Source organism: Drosophila sulfurigaster, chromosome 2L (assembly GCF_023558435.1).
Source record: "Drosophila sulfurigaster albostrigata strain 15112-1811.04 chromosome 2L, ASM2355843v2, whole genome shotgun sequence".
Taxonomy (NCBI): Eukaryota; Metazoa; Arthropoda; class Insecta; order Diptera; family Drosophilidae; genus Drosophila; species Drosophila sulfurigaster.
This window is the reverse complement of record NC_084881.1, coordinates 5,128,758-5,144,263: the sequence shown is the minus strand read 5'-3', so window position 1 is coordinate 5,144,263 and position 15,506 is coordinate 5,128,758. Positions and strand designations below refer to the sequence as shown.

General features: G+C 38.7%; 2 protein-coding genes across 6 annotated transcripts in view; one reads left to right on the top strand and one right to left on the bottom strand.

Annotated features, from left to right (window-relative positions):
* Window positions 1-15,506, top strand: part of LOC133834941 (uncharacterized) — a 193,232-nt gene that overhangs the window by 115,505 nt on the left and 62,221 nt on the right.
* LOC133834949 (uncharacterized) overlaps window positions 1-15,506 on the bottom strand; it is a 45,945-nt gene that overhangs the window by 7,987 nt on the left and 22,452 nt on the right. For 3 of the 5 annotated variants that reach the window (XM_062264761.1, XM_062264770.1, XM_062264744.1), the window contains exons 4-10: window positions 14,894-15,066; window positions 13,429-13,494; window positions 11,865-12,005; window positions 11,651-11,780; window positions 7,488-7,624; window positions 3,309-3,453; window positions 301-560 (exon numbers count right to left, since the gene is read on the bottom strand). In XM_062264761.1, coding sequence (XP_062120745.1) covers window positions 301-560; window positions 3,309-3,453; window positions 7,488-7,624; window positions 11,651-11,780; window positions 11,865-12,005; window positions 13,429-13,494; window positions 14,894-15,066 — 1,052 coding nt within the window. Of the gene's footprint in view, window positions 1-300; window positions 561-609; window positions 1,017-3,308; window positions 3,454-7,487; window positions 7,625-11,650; window positions 11,781-11,864; window positions 12,006-13,428; window positions 13,495-14,893; window positions 15,067-15,506 lie in introns of those variants that run through there. The other 2 variants (XM_062264753.1, XM_062264778.1) reach the window with 2 other exon arrangements.

The following is a 15,506-nucleotide window of genomic DNA, read 5'->3' as shown; positions in this document are numbered from 1 at the left end:
AATATATAATCCACAAATAATTGATTTAAACTATCAGAAACTCTACAGTGCACACTGCAGTGTGTGTCGAATAAAGACACTTCAAACTCAATTCGGCATGTCATGCAACCCCAGAGGATAAATCACGATAGTGAGTGCATCGCAATGTTAATTTAAGATTACCTTTGAGGCATTTCTCATCATGTGCTATGAAATGCTATACATAGTTTAAGCTTTAACATTAAATTCAGTTCAATAATTAGAGGTGAATTCCGTTATCTCAGAAATGCCTTATATCAAATTAAAGTAATTGATACTCACCGCTTTAAATCCGGACTGGCGGTATAGGGCGCTGATACCTCTTTGATTTTTAGTACAATAATTGCAGTTATGAATATGCAAATAACATTCACAACTGTCAGACAGGCAGAGACAATGCCATTGATCAAGAACTCCGTTGGCAAATAATCAGTGTAAATAAATGGATAGGCGGTGGTTGAGTTCATCGCTTCGTTCTTCAAGTGGGGTATTCTCTTATCCGGATAGATGAGCCATATGCAGGCCTGTGACCAAAATAAACCCTGTAAAATTATAAAAAAAAAAAAAACAAAACAAGCAAGTCACATTTACAGATTTAAGATGTAATTGAAGGCAATGCGTTGGCTGGCAATTGTCGTTGGCTTTCGAGGTCATAAGGTCGTAGCATACGCGTTGCCAAATTGAAATTGAAACCGGCTCTGGTGTTGCTCTTAGCATACAAAGTAGTAGTGATCTCGGCCTTGAATTGTTATAAATTTCAGCCACACACACAAGCAAGGACAAACACATGTATTCATAGAGGCAGACTCGGCGGTCGTAGATAAAACTTCATTGTCGCATTGTCTACTCGCTGCCTTTTTTTGCTTCTCTCTTTTCTTATGGCATTTTTTTGCGCTTATAAATTATAATGACTCAGTGCTAGGCGTGCACACACACTCACATACATATACACACATATGTCTGTCCGGAAGTGCGTGCGTGCTGCAAATACGTGTTTATGTGAATGTGAATGTGTATGTTGTCTTTTTCTCTGCTTTCTGTTTGCTATTTTTTTGTATTTATGGCCATTTTGGCAAAGTTATGCTGGTTCTTATTTGAAAGTAAGGACGACAAATTATTTCCACAGCAGCGAGCAAAGTTAAAGTCTATTAAATGATAATAGAAAAGAAAATAAAACTTAAATTATTATTATTTAAGTTGCAGCGAACAATAAATCAGGAATCAAGGGACACGGACCTGAAATAATATTCGTGAAAAAGTAAATAAATGAATGGCATAACAAGTCAAATGATAGCATTATACAGCAGCAATATTTTTTCCCACAGACCCCGCTCCGTTAGAGTAAAATAAATAGAATATAAATGTTATTACTCATACGCGCCGTTGCCGCTACCGTCGTACAAAATGCTTGCAATTAATTGTGGCACGCTGCTGGGCAATGCAGTTAGCAGATTTTAGGTTAGAAACGTGCAACGCCAGCCTGACAAAGCTGACAGCGTCAGAGTTTTAGTGCGTGTGTCTGATTTATGCGGTTCTCATATAAGCCAAAAAACTATGTAGCTGCGAGAGCAACACGAGGATGCAAGGACGAAAAGAAAAGGGAACTGAATGCACACACATGCTCGACCACAATCGTCGGCATGATTAAGCGATCTCAGCGCCATTGTTTCAGCACATGCAGCAAGCAAAGGCCAAAGCTAGACCTGCACCCAGCTTCAGCTCCAGCTCTAGATCCTATACTTCGACCATTACCATTAGCAGCAGGACGAGGAAGTGTATGGAATGTATGTACGTTTTCGTTCTCGTTACCGCTTCAATTCCCTCTCATCCTGCTGTTTCCGTCTGACCCCTCCCCATCACCATCCTGCAATTTTCTCTCTTGCATCATTTTGTCATGGCTGTGGCCCGACTGCCGACTCCCGAGTCCCGACTCCTAACTTGTCCCGCCGCCTTGTGGCATTGTCTTTCTGTCACAATTGATAAATGTCAGCCAGCCTCATGTCGCCGGGAATTTTGTTTGTTTGCTTGTCCCTTTGGCTGTTGCCCTGCTGCTTCCGCTCTGCAAAGTTTTTGCATGCATTTACAATTCGGCTCACTCATCGCTCCCCTTTCTTTTCCTTTGCCTTTTAACTCATCGTAGGTTTGCTTAATAATTTTACGCAACATCCGCTTGGGGTACAATTCGCACTTGAAAATTGGGTCGAAATTTATGCACTCGTTGCGGTTAGCTGCCACAATGTGAGGCAACCAGCTGAGTCTGAGTCTGAGTCTCAGTCTCAGTCTGACTCTGAGCCAGAGCGAGCCAGTTAAGTAACAGCTAGGCAGGCAATCGGCCAGATAAATTTACGACCAAAAGTTTTTGTGCCTTACACTTCAGATTAATCAGCAAATTGTATTTTGGCCTAATTTATGTGTTGGCCACCAAAGCGTCCGCTCGCTTTCTATCCCTGTGTCTCTCACTTTTCACATATTTCTCTATTTATCCTTCCTTCACATAAACACACTCTATCATGTGGTCATCGCATTTACAGATAAGTAAACAGCAAATGTATTCTCAGTTTATCTATCAACGAAAACTCTTTTATTTGCTCAACATCAAATATTGCTCAAATTTCTAAGTATTTACAAATATTTACGATAGTTGAACAAGAACATTAAGAAGCAAATAATATGGTATAATTTCGGTTAATTTCAAAATAACAAAGGCAGAGATTACTAAGTAAGTAGAGACTGAAAATAAATGAGTTTACTCGTTAAGATAACTTCTACGTACTTCAACTTATTTTCCTATTTCCTATTTTCTTCGTTCGATCATATACAGAAAATCCTTTAAAGGAAATCACTCCGCTGTTAAGCTTCTCCAATTATCTGATAAGTCAAAGAACTCCTCAAAAGAACTCTAGCACAACCTGCCATCAAAGTTAATAAGGCACTCCTCATTCATTGGTTGGCTGAGAAGAGAGACTTTCTATTACGCAGACCCAATTAGACAGTCAAAGCTGAGAATTATCTTATGCCAAATGTGTGACCAATTTGTGATATCATCTTGAAGAGCAAAGGCGCTACATAACTGATTTCACAGTGCTGCTTCGCAATCTCATCGATGACAGATAAGCTGCTGAGACTATAATTGAAAAACGTATTTCAAGGCCGCACTTAGCTTTGTGAATAGCATTACCAGAAAATCAATAAATGTACATATGACGCCATTTATAATAATTCTCGTTGCCAGTGACAATTGTTCTCAGCATTACAATTAAAAGACATATTCGGTTAGGCTGCATACTCACACAGTTGACGACCGGCGGCAGGAGAGACGCTGATATGGCAACGCCAATCAGAGGGCCAGCTGAACCCTGAAGCAGGGCAACGGCAACGCCTGTGCCAGATGTTAGGGCCCATAGTACTCCCATCCACAGGGAACGCACATTGCCTCTGATGGGTGGAAGGAGAATTTCAATTGCGTTAAAATTCTGAGTGTTTGTTTGTATGCATGTCTGAGTGTATGTATGTGTGTGTGTATGGGTGGAACAAGTGCAGGAGAAAAGTTTATTGAAAACAAAAACAAGCAGCACAAATGTTAATGTAAAAATTAATTAAAAATAAAAACGCAGAAAATTGATAAATGCCAGCTGTGAATGGATACGAGGAAGCAGGTTCTGCAACTGCAAATTAAGTTAAATTTAGATGAATGCCGCGCTACGGCTGTCAGTGGTATTTGCTTATCTGTCCTGTCAGCTGGACACGCCACCAGGTGGCGCCACCTCAGTCCTGATTTGACTTTCGCTCCGTCTTTTTTCCTTTTTTTTTGTGTTGAGGTAATTCGCGACTTTGTCAAGTGTCAGCGGCTTTTGTTATCACTTCCGGCAAGCGACCTTGTCGACGGTTGGTTCTTTTTTTTTTTGAGTCATTTCTCGTTGTGAAAAATGTTTGAAAACTTTTCAGAGTCCTTTTTTGCGTGTGATTCATGCACACCTCATTTGTGCCTACACTTTGCCTACATGAAAACTCGTACTTTTATTTTCTTAACCTGCTTCCAACTTTTGCTGATTAATGGCCCTTCACTATGCTTTGACGTCGCGACTGTTGAAATTCTTCCTCAGCCAACAAAAGAACACATTTCACATTTTATCATGGAACAACTTTATTATATGCCGCAATTTGTGCTCAATTATTGTAGAAGTCGGAGCTGCGTCTTTCAAATAAGTATCTGTCTAATTTGGCTTTTCAATTAGACTCGATATATCTCAGTCAAGTTAACCTATGCTTGACTTTTATGAACAACCTAAAAAATGTAAATTAAACTCTAAACATTTCATTGAATTTGTAAATTTCTGCGCATACCCTACAGTTGTAATTTAGTCTTTCATACTTCATATTTTGCATACGTGCCATTGGAATTAATTTTCATATGAGAAAATACCGTCAAATTAGTTTGCATTGTAATTAAATAATTATCATACATGACCCACGAAACATGTGAAAAATATGTTAAATACATGCCACTGATTTTTAATGACAAAGACTCTCTCTCCCTTCCTCTTTAATACGAGATAATTAAACGCCAGCGCTTAAAAAACCTAATATCAAATTGTCATATGTCACAAATTATTTTGTTATTGTCAGCCGTGTCATATGTCCATACGGACATTCGTACTCCGTATCGTATCTTCACTCCAAACTAATTGGTGACCCCAACTAAGAGAATTTTTTGTATTACCCATCCCTTATTGATAGGCGACTTTAATAAATTGCATTTGACACTTTGATGTTTGGTATTCAAACTAGTAAAAAACAAGTAAGAGTCGCTGCCCATTTTGAATAAAAGGAATTACCAAATTAATATACTACAAAATATCCAAAAAAAATATACCAAAAGGTATACTTGGTATATCGATATTGTACTAAATTCAAACTTTGATTTTTTAAATTTGCGGTGGCGGAAGAGAGCGTGGCAAAATCTTGAAACAAACTTAACAAGTGCTGACGAGAAAAAAGACAAACAGACATGGCTATATCGTCTCGACTTTTGATGCTGATCAAGATTATATATGTATATTTTATAGGTTCTGTCTGTTACCTACAACATGATTATTCGCTGGAGGCGAAAAGTTATAATAGCCTTCATAAGCATTAAATTCATTCTAATGGTTCTGGCTCAGTGATTTGTAAATTCTTTATAGTCTTCATTTTTGTCTTTTTCCATCTACTTTTTAGAGCTTATTCCAAAGTGAAGTGAATTTTAAAGAGAATTTGAATCGCTTGCCTAAGTATTAACATTACAATGAGGTAATGTTTGAGGCTCATTAGGGTCATTTCAAAATATAAAAGTGTATTACAAAATGTTCTTCATTACTATTGCTATTATCGACTGTTTTTAGGGTGTGTTTGCGGACTAAGACGTCGAATTAGCCTTGACATTGAATTAAGACTGGTTTGCAGAAGTTAATTTTTTGATAGCTTTTCATTGTCGTGTAGAAATGAAGAAGGCTTTGTTTGTCACAATGGAAATCCATTAAGTATGTTAATTAGCCATCGGTTCTTGGAAATGCCCGACTTTGGTGCACAATTCAAGTCAGTTGGGGAATCTAGGAGTGAAAATGTAATAAATTACTTGCAAATAATTCAACTAATCTGATCCGCTCCCCCGAAATGCGAGGCGTGCGCTCATTAGGCCAACACTCAGTGCGTTCCCCTTTGTCTCAAGCCCGTTCCCCGCTGACTCACTCACTAGGAGTCCCATAGCAATGAGGCGATAGATAGACTCTCGGCAAGTATATGAGCACACATTTATTATGGCATCGTTTTTTGCCAGCTTGCCAGGACATACAAAGCGCAAATCTTCAAGTTGCCACGCGCCGACTGCGGAAATCTCGTGCGCCAGTGGGCGAAATAGGCTTAGGTCTCAACAGACAGAGCCAACCAAGCCCCCCTCTCCTCTTGTTGGTACGCCCACTTCCACCATTCCACTCTGTGGCAGCAACAATAAATTAAGCTCAAACGCAGTTACGCGGAAGTTGTGTGTAATGAATGTGTGTCGGCAATTGTGTTAATTGCGCAAAATAAATTGTTAAAATAATAATACAAAGGACGGTGGGTGAGGAGAGGCAGGGGCATACAAGCCGTCAAGCCGACAGTGTGTGCAATGGAGATAGCATAGACAACCAAATCTGACGGCTGAGTGTATCTACATCTCAATTGAGAGCGTGGCCAGCACAATGCTCAATGTACAAATACATATCATCATAATAATAACGCAAGCCTCTCCTTTCTGCCCAGATTGCGTGATTGCTCCTGGCCACTACATCTACCTCCACCTCTGCAACCACCGCCGCAGCCACCTCGAGTACTGCTCTGTACATACATATATCTCTCAATGCGCGTGTGCTTTTAATGGCCAACTTCCTGCTGAAATCCCTCACCCCACCATCTCAATAGGTGCCATTGTCCGCTCGTAATTGTGTCACGTGGCGCGTGAAAACGGCATCGTCACTGGCCACCAAATTAGTGGTATTTGTGTTTGAGCAAATAAAAATGCCAGTAATTTAATTGTATATCATAGTTGTAGTATTCCGAGAAGACGCCTTTGGATTAAGTTAAGCCAACCCGAGTCTTTTATCGTACACCCAGTGCCTATTTGATTTTGACCTGTTTTTCTGAATGAGTTTTCATATTTACTAAATAGTATTCCTGAATGAATGTTTACATTGAAGAGTTTGCTTATGCCAGCTGTACAAGCAGATCTACTAAGCATCTACAAAGTAGAAAGAAATGTGGATTATGCAATACGATTTATTTATACAACTGTGATCTCAAATTGGACCAGTGCATCTAAAACAAAGACAAGCAAGGAGGGGAGTGTCTTCGTTTAACCAACGTTACCTAAAGGTAATCAAATCAAATGAAAAATTGTCAACCACAGTTCTACTAATAGTAGTTCTTTACCTTTAGATTGTATCATTCTGCTAATTGTATTCATAATTTTTTATTCATTATGCTTGTGAAATACACATGTATTGTTATGTAACTCTTATGCAAATATATTTCAAAATAGTAATTCTATACATTCCACCTAATTTAATTTCGATTGCCAAGAGCGTTTTTTACGGCTAAGATACTCGTTTTAATTGGCTTTGCCATGTCCTTGAATTCAAAGATTTATTTCATATATACAATTACTGTTCAGGAATTTAATTGCCATAAGCCAAAATAAATATTAATTAAAATAAATGAAAAAGAGTCGAATGCGAATGAGAAGCAAAACATAATTAGGATTATACATGAACCAAATTACGAACAATTGTTGGGGAATGAACATAGAAACATCTACTGGTTATATCAATTTGATGTACATTTGTGTGCAGAGACAACCTAAAACGTGACAAATTTCATCAAATCTGTCACAATTGTTTGGTTGATTAACAGTAATTGAAATTGACATTTGACAGGGGACATTGGACATTTCTTACCTGCCACGCATCTCCTCCGTTGGCCAATCCGCATTCTGTCCCCATGGCATTTCTGTAGTTCCGAGAATTAGACCAAAGCAGAAACCAAATATGCAGGAGATCAACATTCCCAGACCCAAGCACATAAAGCCGACGCGCTAAAATTGAATAAAAAATAGTATTCGTGAAACGACTACAAAGTACCCTGTACCCAAAATAAGCATGAACCAATTAGAAGAACCGCCCTGGCTAACAAAATAAAAGAAATACCCAGAAAACGAATATACAAACTGTATTTACATAGCATAATGGGGGCAAACAAAGTCTCCAGCAGTTATTTGCAAATAAACAGTTTGCTGAGCACTGAAAATTAAACTTGGCTTATTAAAACAGGTGGCAGTGTTTATAATTTAAATATATTTCAAAATTCAGAATTCTACATAACGTTTATCAACCCACATTCATTTAATAACATCTCACTGTTAAAGTAAGTCTCATTGAGATAAAAAGAATTTTAGAATACCATTGCAAAATGTATAAAATTATTAAAATTATAAAAAGTCATAAAAGAACACACAGAACAAAATCAATTGTTGGTTTTATACCCGCTACCCATAGGTAAGAAGAGTATGTATTATAACATGGTATCCGCAGGAAATTTATGTAACAGGCAGTCTGTCTCTCTGTCTGTCCGTCTGTTTGAATGAACACCTAGATCTCTGAGATAACATAGACATATAATTTTTTGTTATTTTAGAATGGTAGTACTCTAATGGTATATTTTGAATGAATACAAAATCAATATACCAAATATTCATTGTATTTACTTATTATATAGTATTTAACAATACATTTAATTTTTTAGAGAAAAGAGAGCGCTGGCTACAGTTTAGTTTTGATCATAATATTGTACATTTTCATTATGTATACCAAATATAGGCATATTTAGTATTTTTGCGGTATATTAATTTGGTATATTTTTGTTTTGCTCTTATTCAAAATGGGTAGCCGGTGTCTCACAATCGAGTAAACTCAACTGTAGCTTTCTAACTTGTTTATATTTACAATATTATTGAAATATATCTTGAATATTGAAGCTGATTTCATAGAATAAGCTTACAATAGTATTTTTTTTTTACACAAAATCACTTGGCGAAGGGGGCATAAAGACTGGACGAACAGAAAAAGGATTGCATGTTGAATGCCAACTGACGGCAGTAAGCGACACTTTGTGCGATAATGTAGCATACTTTGCAGCGTATAACATAGAGAAAAATAAATGAAGGATAAGAATGAAGAAATGGTGTGTAAGAAGGGGAACGAACGAGGGTGGAGGGTGTGGAATGGGGGAGTTGGCCACATCGAGTGGGTGCGTGACATGTTAACCCAAATTTGCAGCCACGCAACTCAAACTGCTTTTGGCAGCTGCACACAAAAGAAAAATGTTCTAATGTCAGCCAGATGATGTCGTTGTCTTTGTCGTCTTGGGCGCTCCCTTCTTCTCGCATCGACTTCTTTTACTTATGCTTTGACTTCTCCTCTCTTTGAAATGCACAGAACTCAAGCTCAACCCTCAATCTGAGTGAGAGAAACACAAGTTGCAGCATAAAAAGCTGACAACTGTTTAAATTCTTTGCTAAAAGAAGCAACTTGCCAAGTGAAAGTGGGTACGAGTAAATGCAGTTTAAAGAGTCGAGACACTGCCACAACAATTTGCCAACTGGCATTAAAGTAAAGTGAAATTATAAGTGGCAAGTTGTGTTCTCGGTGTTTTGGTTTGTTCTCTCACTCGAAAAGGTAGTTAAGTAAACAAAGGAAGAGGGGGAACGGGACACCAGACGTATGAGTAATGTGTAAACTACATGCATCAAGTTTAAATGGCGTGCAAATATTTTATAGCACTACAGAGTATTCCATACACACCATTTTGTGTATTTGTTTGTGCATTGCCCGCAGCTGCACAAAAAAAAAACATTTCAATAACATTTAACGACTTTTGACAGATGCTGCCATAAACATTTATGCACATAGGCAAAGCATTTAGTTTTCATTCCCGCAACTTTATGATCATTTCGTAATTTTTTGTTAGCATTTTTCAATTATTTTTTTTAACGCTCAGTTATCAATTTTTATGCGTTGCAAATTATTTTTTCTGCATCAAGGATTTAAAACTATTAAATTTGTTTTCAAATTATTTACTGAACATATTTAGTTCTCTTCGCAATATAAATACAAATTGCGATAAATTGAAATTGAAGAATTTGTGTAATTGTTTTCTAAACATAATTCATTTTTCGAGTGCTGTATAAAGTGAATGAAATGATTTTAGTGCGATAGTAAATTATTTAATTAATGTACTTGAACTTACTTATATTTCGTACAATGTAATTATTTTCGTACTTGTACCTTTAATACTCAGTAGTTTTATATTGTGGCATCCTACTGCGGCAAAGATTATGCAGCAACTAGAGCTACTTCACAGAGACATGTAAAACGACAAAAAATATATTCATTTCAATTAAAATTTAATTGAAGTACACGACACAGATGGCTTACCCGCAGCCACGACACGTACTTAGGAATATATACCTACATGTATATATTTATATGTACATATGCATGTGTCAGTGTGTGCACAGTCCGTAAAATTATGTCAGCAGACACCGAGTTGTCCCCCAGAGGGGGAGCAAACGAAATCTCACACTCATTAGAAAAAATGTTCGCCTCACATTTTTGGTTTCTATCTCGTTTTTCTTCTGTCTCGCCTCATCTTTCAGACTCTCTATTTATCTTCATTTATGAGTGTGTTTATCATATAAAGCGCACCTGCAAAAATTATGAATCGCGTTTTCTTTTTCATGTCGTTATTCAACGAACAAACGGATAATTTTAGCTTAACCATAGAATTCGACTGTTGTCCTGGCTGCTTTTGACATTTATGGCTCTCACTTGACAGTCAGAGGAACAGGATGAGCAACAGGAACAGCAATGGAGCAAGGATCAGGGAAGAGACAACAGGCAACAGCAGGCTATAGGGCTCGAAGTACGGAGTACGGAGGAAAAGAAAGGCGAAAAGGGAGAGGCAACTTGCTGTAGTTGACGTTAAGTTTTATTTGCTTCGAGTTTTGTATAATTCCTTAAGTGCTTATTTTCTTTTAATTTAAGTAGCTTAAGTCTGTTTGCAGACGCTCTTCAAACGAGTTTTCCACCGAGGATAAAACGGCGGCCTCGTTTCATTTATTTATAGGCATCGTACACAGAAAGTTATTTGGAAATTGAGTAAATGTTGGTGTTCAACCCTTAACATTTGAATGTTAAGAGTTTGGATTAAAAATTCTAAGATTTTACCTAGTATGGCTTAATTCCATTTATTATCAAGCTTAAGCAAGTTCAAAAGAACGGCTGGCCTAGATTCGATAAGAGTAGCACCGCTTATCCATAAAAAGAAAATATTTTATTCACATATTTAATGTAGTAATTAATAAGTAATGTAAAGCTGTCAAAATAGTACTCGCAATAATTAATGTCCAATTCTGTGATAGTCTTTCCCTAATTTAATTACCACAACGGGATATTTCCATTACACAAATTTCGTCAATATTTAAAAAGAAAATATGATATCGAACGAGCTGCCCATAAGCAAGCAACAAAAGCAGCAACTCGACAGTTATCACAAAAGTGTTGAAAATATGTAACAAATTCCGATGAAAATTGTCATTATGTATTTGACTTTCCACTTGTGGGATGAGTTGTTCCCACAGGCTATAGGCTGAGGGTGATGGTGATGGTGATGATTATTTGACTGGCTGACTGACAGGGTAATTTTCGACAAATGTTTTTTGTTATTATTATTATTATTTGCCACTGTCATTTTCGCATACATATGTATGAACATAAATCAATCTGAAGCGCTGTAAAAGTACGGCTGCCAACGGATTATTGTTGGACCTCGAACTGGATCTGCATCTGGGGTCTGCAACTGCAATTTGTCGATTCTCTAGCTATTTGTGCTTTATGCAATGTTTTTGCTGCCAATTTGTGTATTGCTGTACAGCGAATGCTGCCACCACATCATCACAAAAGCGAGTCGAAATGGTTATGGCCAACCACAGAGAACAGCCATAGCAACAGCAACAGCACCAACAACGGCAGCTGCAATGGTAACGACAGCTGCATGCACTTACCATTAGCTCTCTGTCCGAGATAATTGCGCCAAATGTAATAGACATAACAGGACCCATGAGCGGGGAAACCAGCATCGCCGCAACAATATTCGGTGCATTATTCTCGACCAAACCAAGAGCTGCCAGGGAGCTGCAAGACGACCATAGACCATAGATTGCACACACTCGCATTAGAATTTAAGAACGGAATTCGGTAAGCACGATGTGTACTCACTCGGCGGTAACAATTAGCAGCAGATAGTCAAAGGACAAGGAACCGCCAGCCCGCACACCGTCCACAACCTGTTTAACGGTCAATTTCGATTTAATTGATTCCACAAAATTGTTCCACCTGGACGCTTCCTCGGCATCATCACTATTAATAGTTAAATAAATAAACACCATTAAAACCATATCATAAAATGCCATGGCCAACCAGTAGCCATGGCCAATATCCTGCGGCCGACACTTAGCTCAGTTGTGTTCTCGCTAATTGGTATGGAATTGTACCACGATTTCAATTCATTTCAATTGCAAAACATTTTTACCAAGTATCGTCAGCTTAAGAAGGATTTTTATCAAGATTTCTCAAATAGATCACAAATTTAATTATTTCAATAAATTTACTAATAAAACTAAAAGCAGAATTTTTAAAATGTTCTGTTTTTATTTCTCGTTATCGTAGACCGACAGTCTTTCCTCATTTTTTTATTCTATTCAGAGAATATCTTAAGCTGACACAGAAAAAACTGTTCTTAAATCTCGAATACATTTCCCAGCAATAAATCTAGCCACTTAACTAACCTCTGTAAAGAAACCACAACCTCAATTAGGTTCCCTCTTGGCTTCCCCTTTCTCTTTCTCTTGCTTACTCTGACACTTTCTCCATATATCCCTCTTCACATCGAGACAAATCTTTCACCCACATACACATAAAACTTCTTGTCAACGTACGAAACTCATAAATTATGTGCACTAGGCAGATGCATTTAACCCTTTGATGGGGTTAATCCAACTAACTTGCTGCTTTTATATGTAAATTCAAACATTTTCACTTTTTACACCGCATGACAGAGAGAGCTGAAGTACAACACAAAAAAACCTGTGACAATACTCGTCGTTTTTGCCAAAGCCTCAATAAACTTGGTCATGTGCCAAGCACTGAAAATTGTGTGTTGGGTGCACTAGAGATGGGTGCGTGACACGATTCGAGTTTTTAACATATGTGAATTAAATTAAATTTTGAAGCTTATTAATATTTAATTAAAAAGTAAATAATATATTTGATATACTCAATGCTTTGCACGAAATGCTATCTATCGATAGTTTTTCTACTCAAATATCATCGCAAGAAGTACAGACTTTATGGCAGCCAAGTTTCACAGTGCCAAGCAGACCCCTTGTGGATAGAAAGACGACACGCAGTATACGAGTAGGTGTGAAAAAAAGGTAGACCAACCCACTTGTTATATTGCCATCGGCTAGACAAACACTGAGCTCCTGTAAATGAAACTGAAACTAAAACACATGGCGACACCGAATGAGAAAACGACTCAAACTGAATCGGAAACTGAAACTAAGAAAGCAGAGAGTTGGAAATGCAAGTGAAAGTTAATGAAATGGCACACGCCTTTGAGAGCTAACCACAAAAGGAGGCGCTCAAATTAGTTTCCGACAAAAGGAGCACTCGGGTCAAAAGCCACGTGTCTGTAGCTGACAAAGGTGCTCGCATTAAAAGTAGACACTAGGCCAACACACACACTGACACTGACAATAGGATTATTCCTGCACAGACTTACCTGTAATCATCTCGCATGTTGGCCGCATCGGTGATGGCATCGTAACTAACACTGCAGGGCAGAACGCTGTAAAACAAACCAAAGGTTGCAGATGAAAGATGAAAGACTACTCTATTACTCGTGTGCTCCACTCGAGTAGGCGAATGCAGATGACGAAAAGGATGCATTTGAATATGGAAATATTTTTCAGTTGCAAGCCAAGTTTGTAGGACCGTGAGCCACGTTTGCTTTCTGCTTTTGGTCTTCGTTGTTTTGGATTGCAAGGCAAATACGAGTATCTTGTCTTTGGTTTGCCCAGGAATGACAGCAGCTGATACTTAATCCCACGACTTGGGGCCGAAGTTGCAGATGCTTCAAAGGACTCAGTGCTCACTCCTTGGAGTGTCTGACTATTTACTATGGCGAAACTTAATTGCATTCTGTGCACATTAAACAGCTTAAATATCACTTTTGCCCATCGAAACTGTCCACCCTTTGACCTGCCACTCAGCCAAAGGTATAGGTAAAGGTAAACAGCTACTCGGCCAATCCTTTTTGCACTCACCCATTCACTATTCCCCATTTACCATGTCCGGCTCTCCTTTTGCATCTTCGACCCCTTGCATGTAATGTCTTTGTCTGGCCCCTAACAGCAGCTGGTCACACCTCTCCGAAGGTTGCATTTTAATGCACCAGCTTAATGCCATTAAATGATTATCGCACCTGCTCTCGTCTAGCCTGTCACCCAGCTTGCTTGCTGGCGTCTTTTGGTCATTGTCAGTTCATCTTTAATTTATTTTGTAGGGCCACTTAGTACAAGTGCGAGACCAGTTCATTGTTTCTCCTTAGCTACTTAATTTACTCCCAAGCAAACAGTTCCTGCACTTGCACTTGCCCGTAAGTGAAATTTCATTGGTACTTAATGCTGAGTAATTGCAAAAGAGATGCCTTCAACTGTGAAACTTAACATAATGCTCATTAAGCCAAGAACAAATTATTTTTGCTACGATCTTAATAATTATGCATTAAACGTCTGACATGAAAATGTATTCAATTCCCGCACTTATAACTCTATCATTGTCAATTACACTTAGACTTGACAAAAGCTTTCAATTTTCAAATCCGGAGCTGTCCAGCTGTTGCATAGCAATGTGATATGATGCCCGCCTTTAGTTCTTGCCATTGCCGCCTACAGACAATCCAAATATAAACTAGTCTGCGTGCCTGCCAGACTACTGCTCCTCGTCTATATGGTAAAACCCTAACAGCTGCATAACTGTGGGTTCAGCTTAAGATGAGTTCAGCCCTTCCATCGATGGCATTGCAGTTTTTTTTACTAAGAGCCAAACCATCTGCAGGGGGCGGAATGAGGTTGGTTTTTGGCCAGCTGTTGCTAGCGCTTGGTCAAAAGTGTTGCCGCCTTGTTGGTTTGCCCGGCACGTTTTCCTTTTGCCGTTTGGTGGCGCCTTTCAATGTCTCAACTTACCTGACACTGGAATTCAATTTAGTGCCAATGCCCAGCTCCGTGAGGCAGTGCAGTGTCGTCTCGCAAGCATCACCGGCTTGCAGTGGGAAAACGACGTGATGAAAATATCCCTTTTTGCTTGTTGTCCAAGTAACGTGCTCAATTTCAAGCTTGACAAGTAACTCCTCAAGCACCTGGCAAATATAACAACAGAAACAATAGTAAGACTTTAGTTATGCATCTTATTGAAGTGCTGAATCGCAGCTGCACTTCACGATTCACCCCTTGCTCTTCCTTTACTTAAAGCTGTGGTTGCTTCATCAATCTTCGGAAGCGCATCTTCATCTTGGCGATTATCTAACTCGGCCAGTTGTCACCCTCATTCATCAAAATCAGCTCGACTCACGCGAGCTCTGCGATTGACCAACCGCAAGCCAAACACATTTTGGTTGCCATTTTACAATGTCAACGTGCCTCCCTCGCACTCCCCCCACTCCATCCTCTTCGACCTCTTTCCTAATCGCACATGCACTGAGCTAGAGTCACGTTTCGCCTGGTTAAGTGCATCTACACAACACTACACACAGCGTTCAGTGGTTGAGTACTCTTATATCCTTGTACCCCTGAATCATTC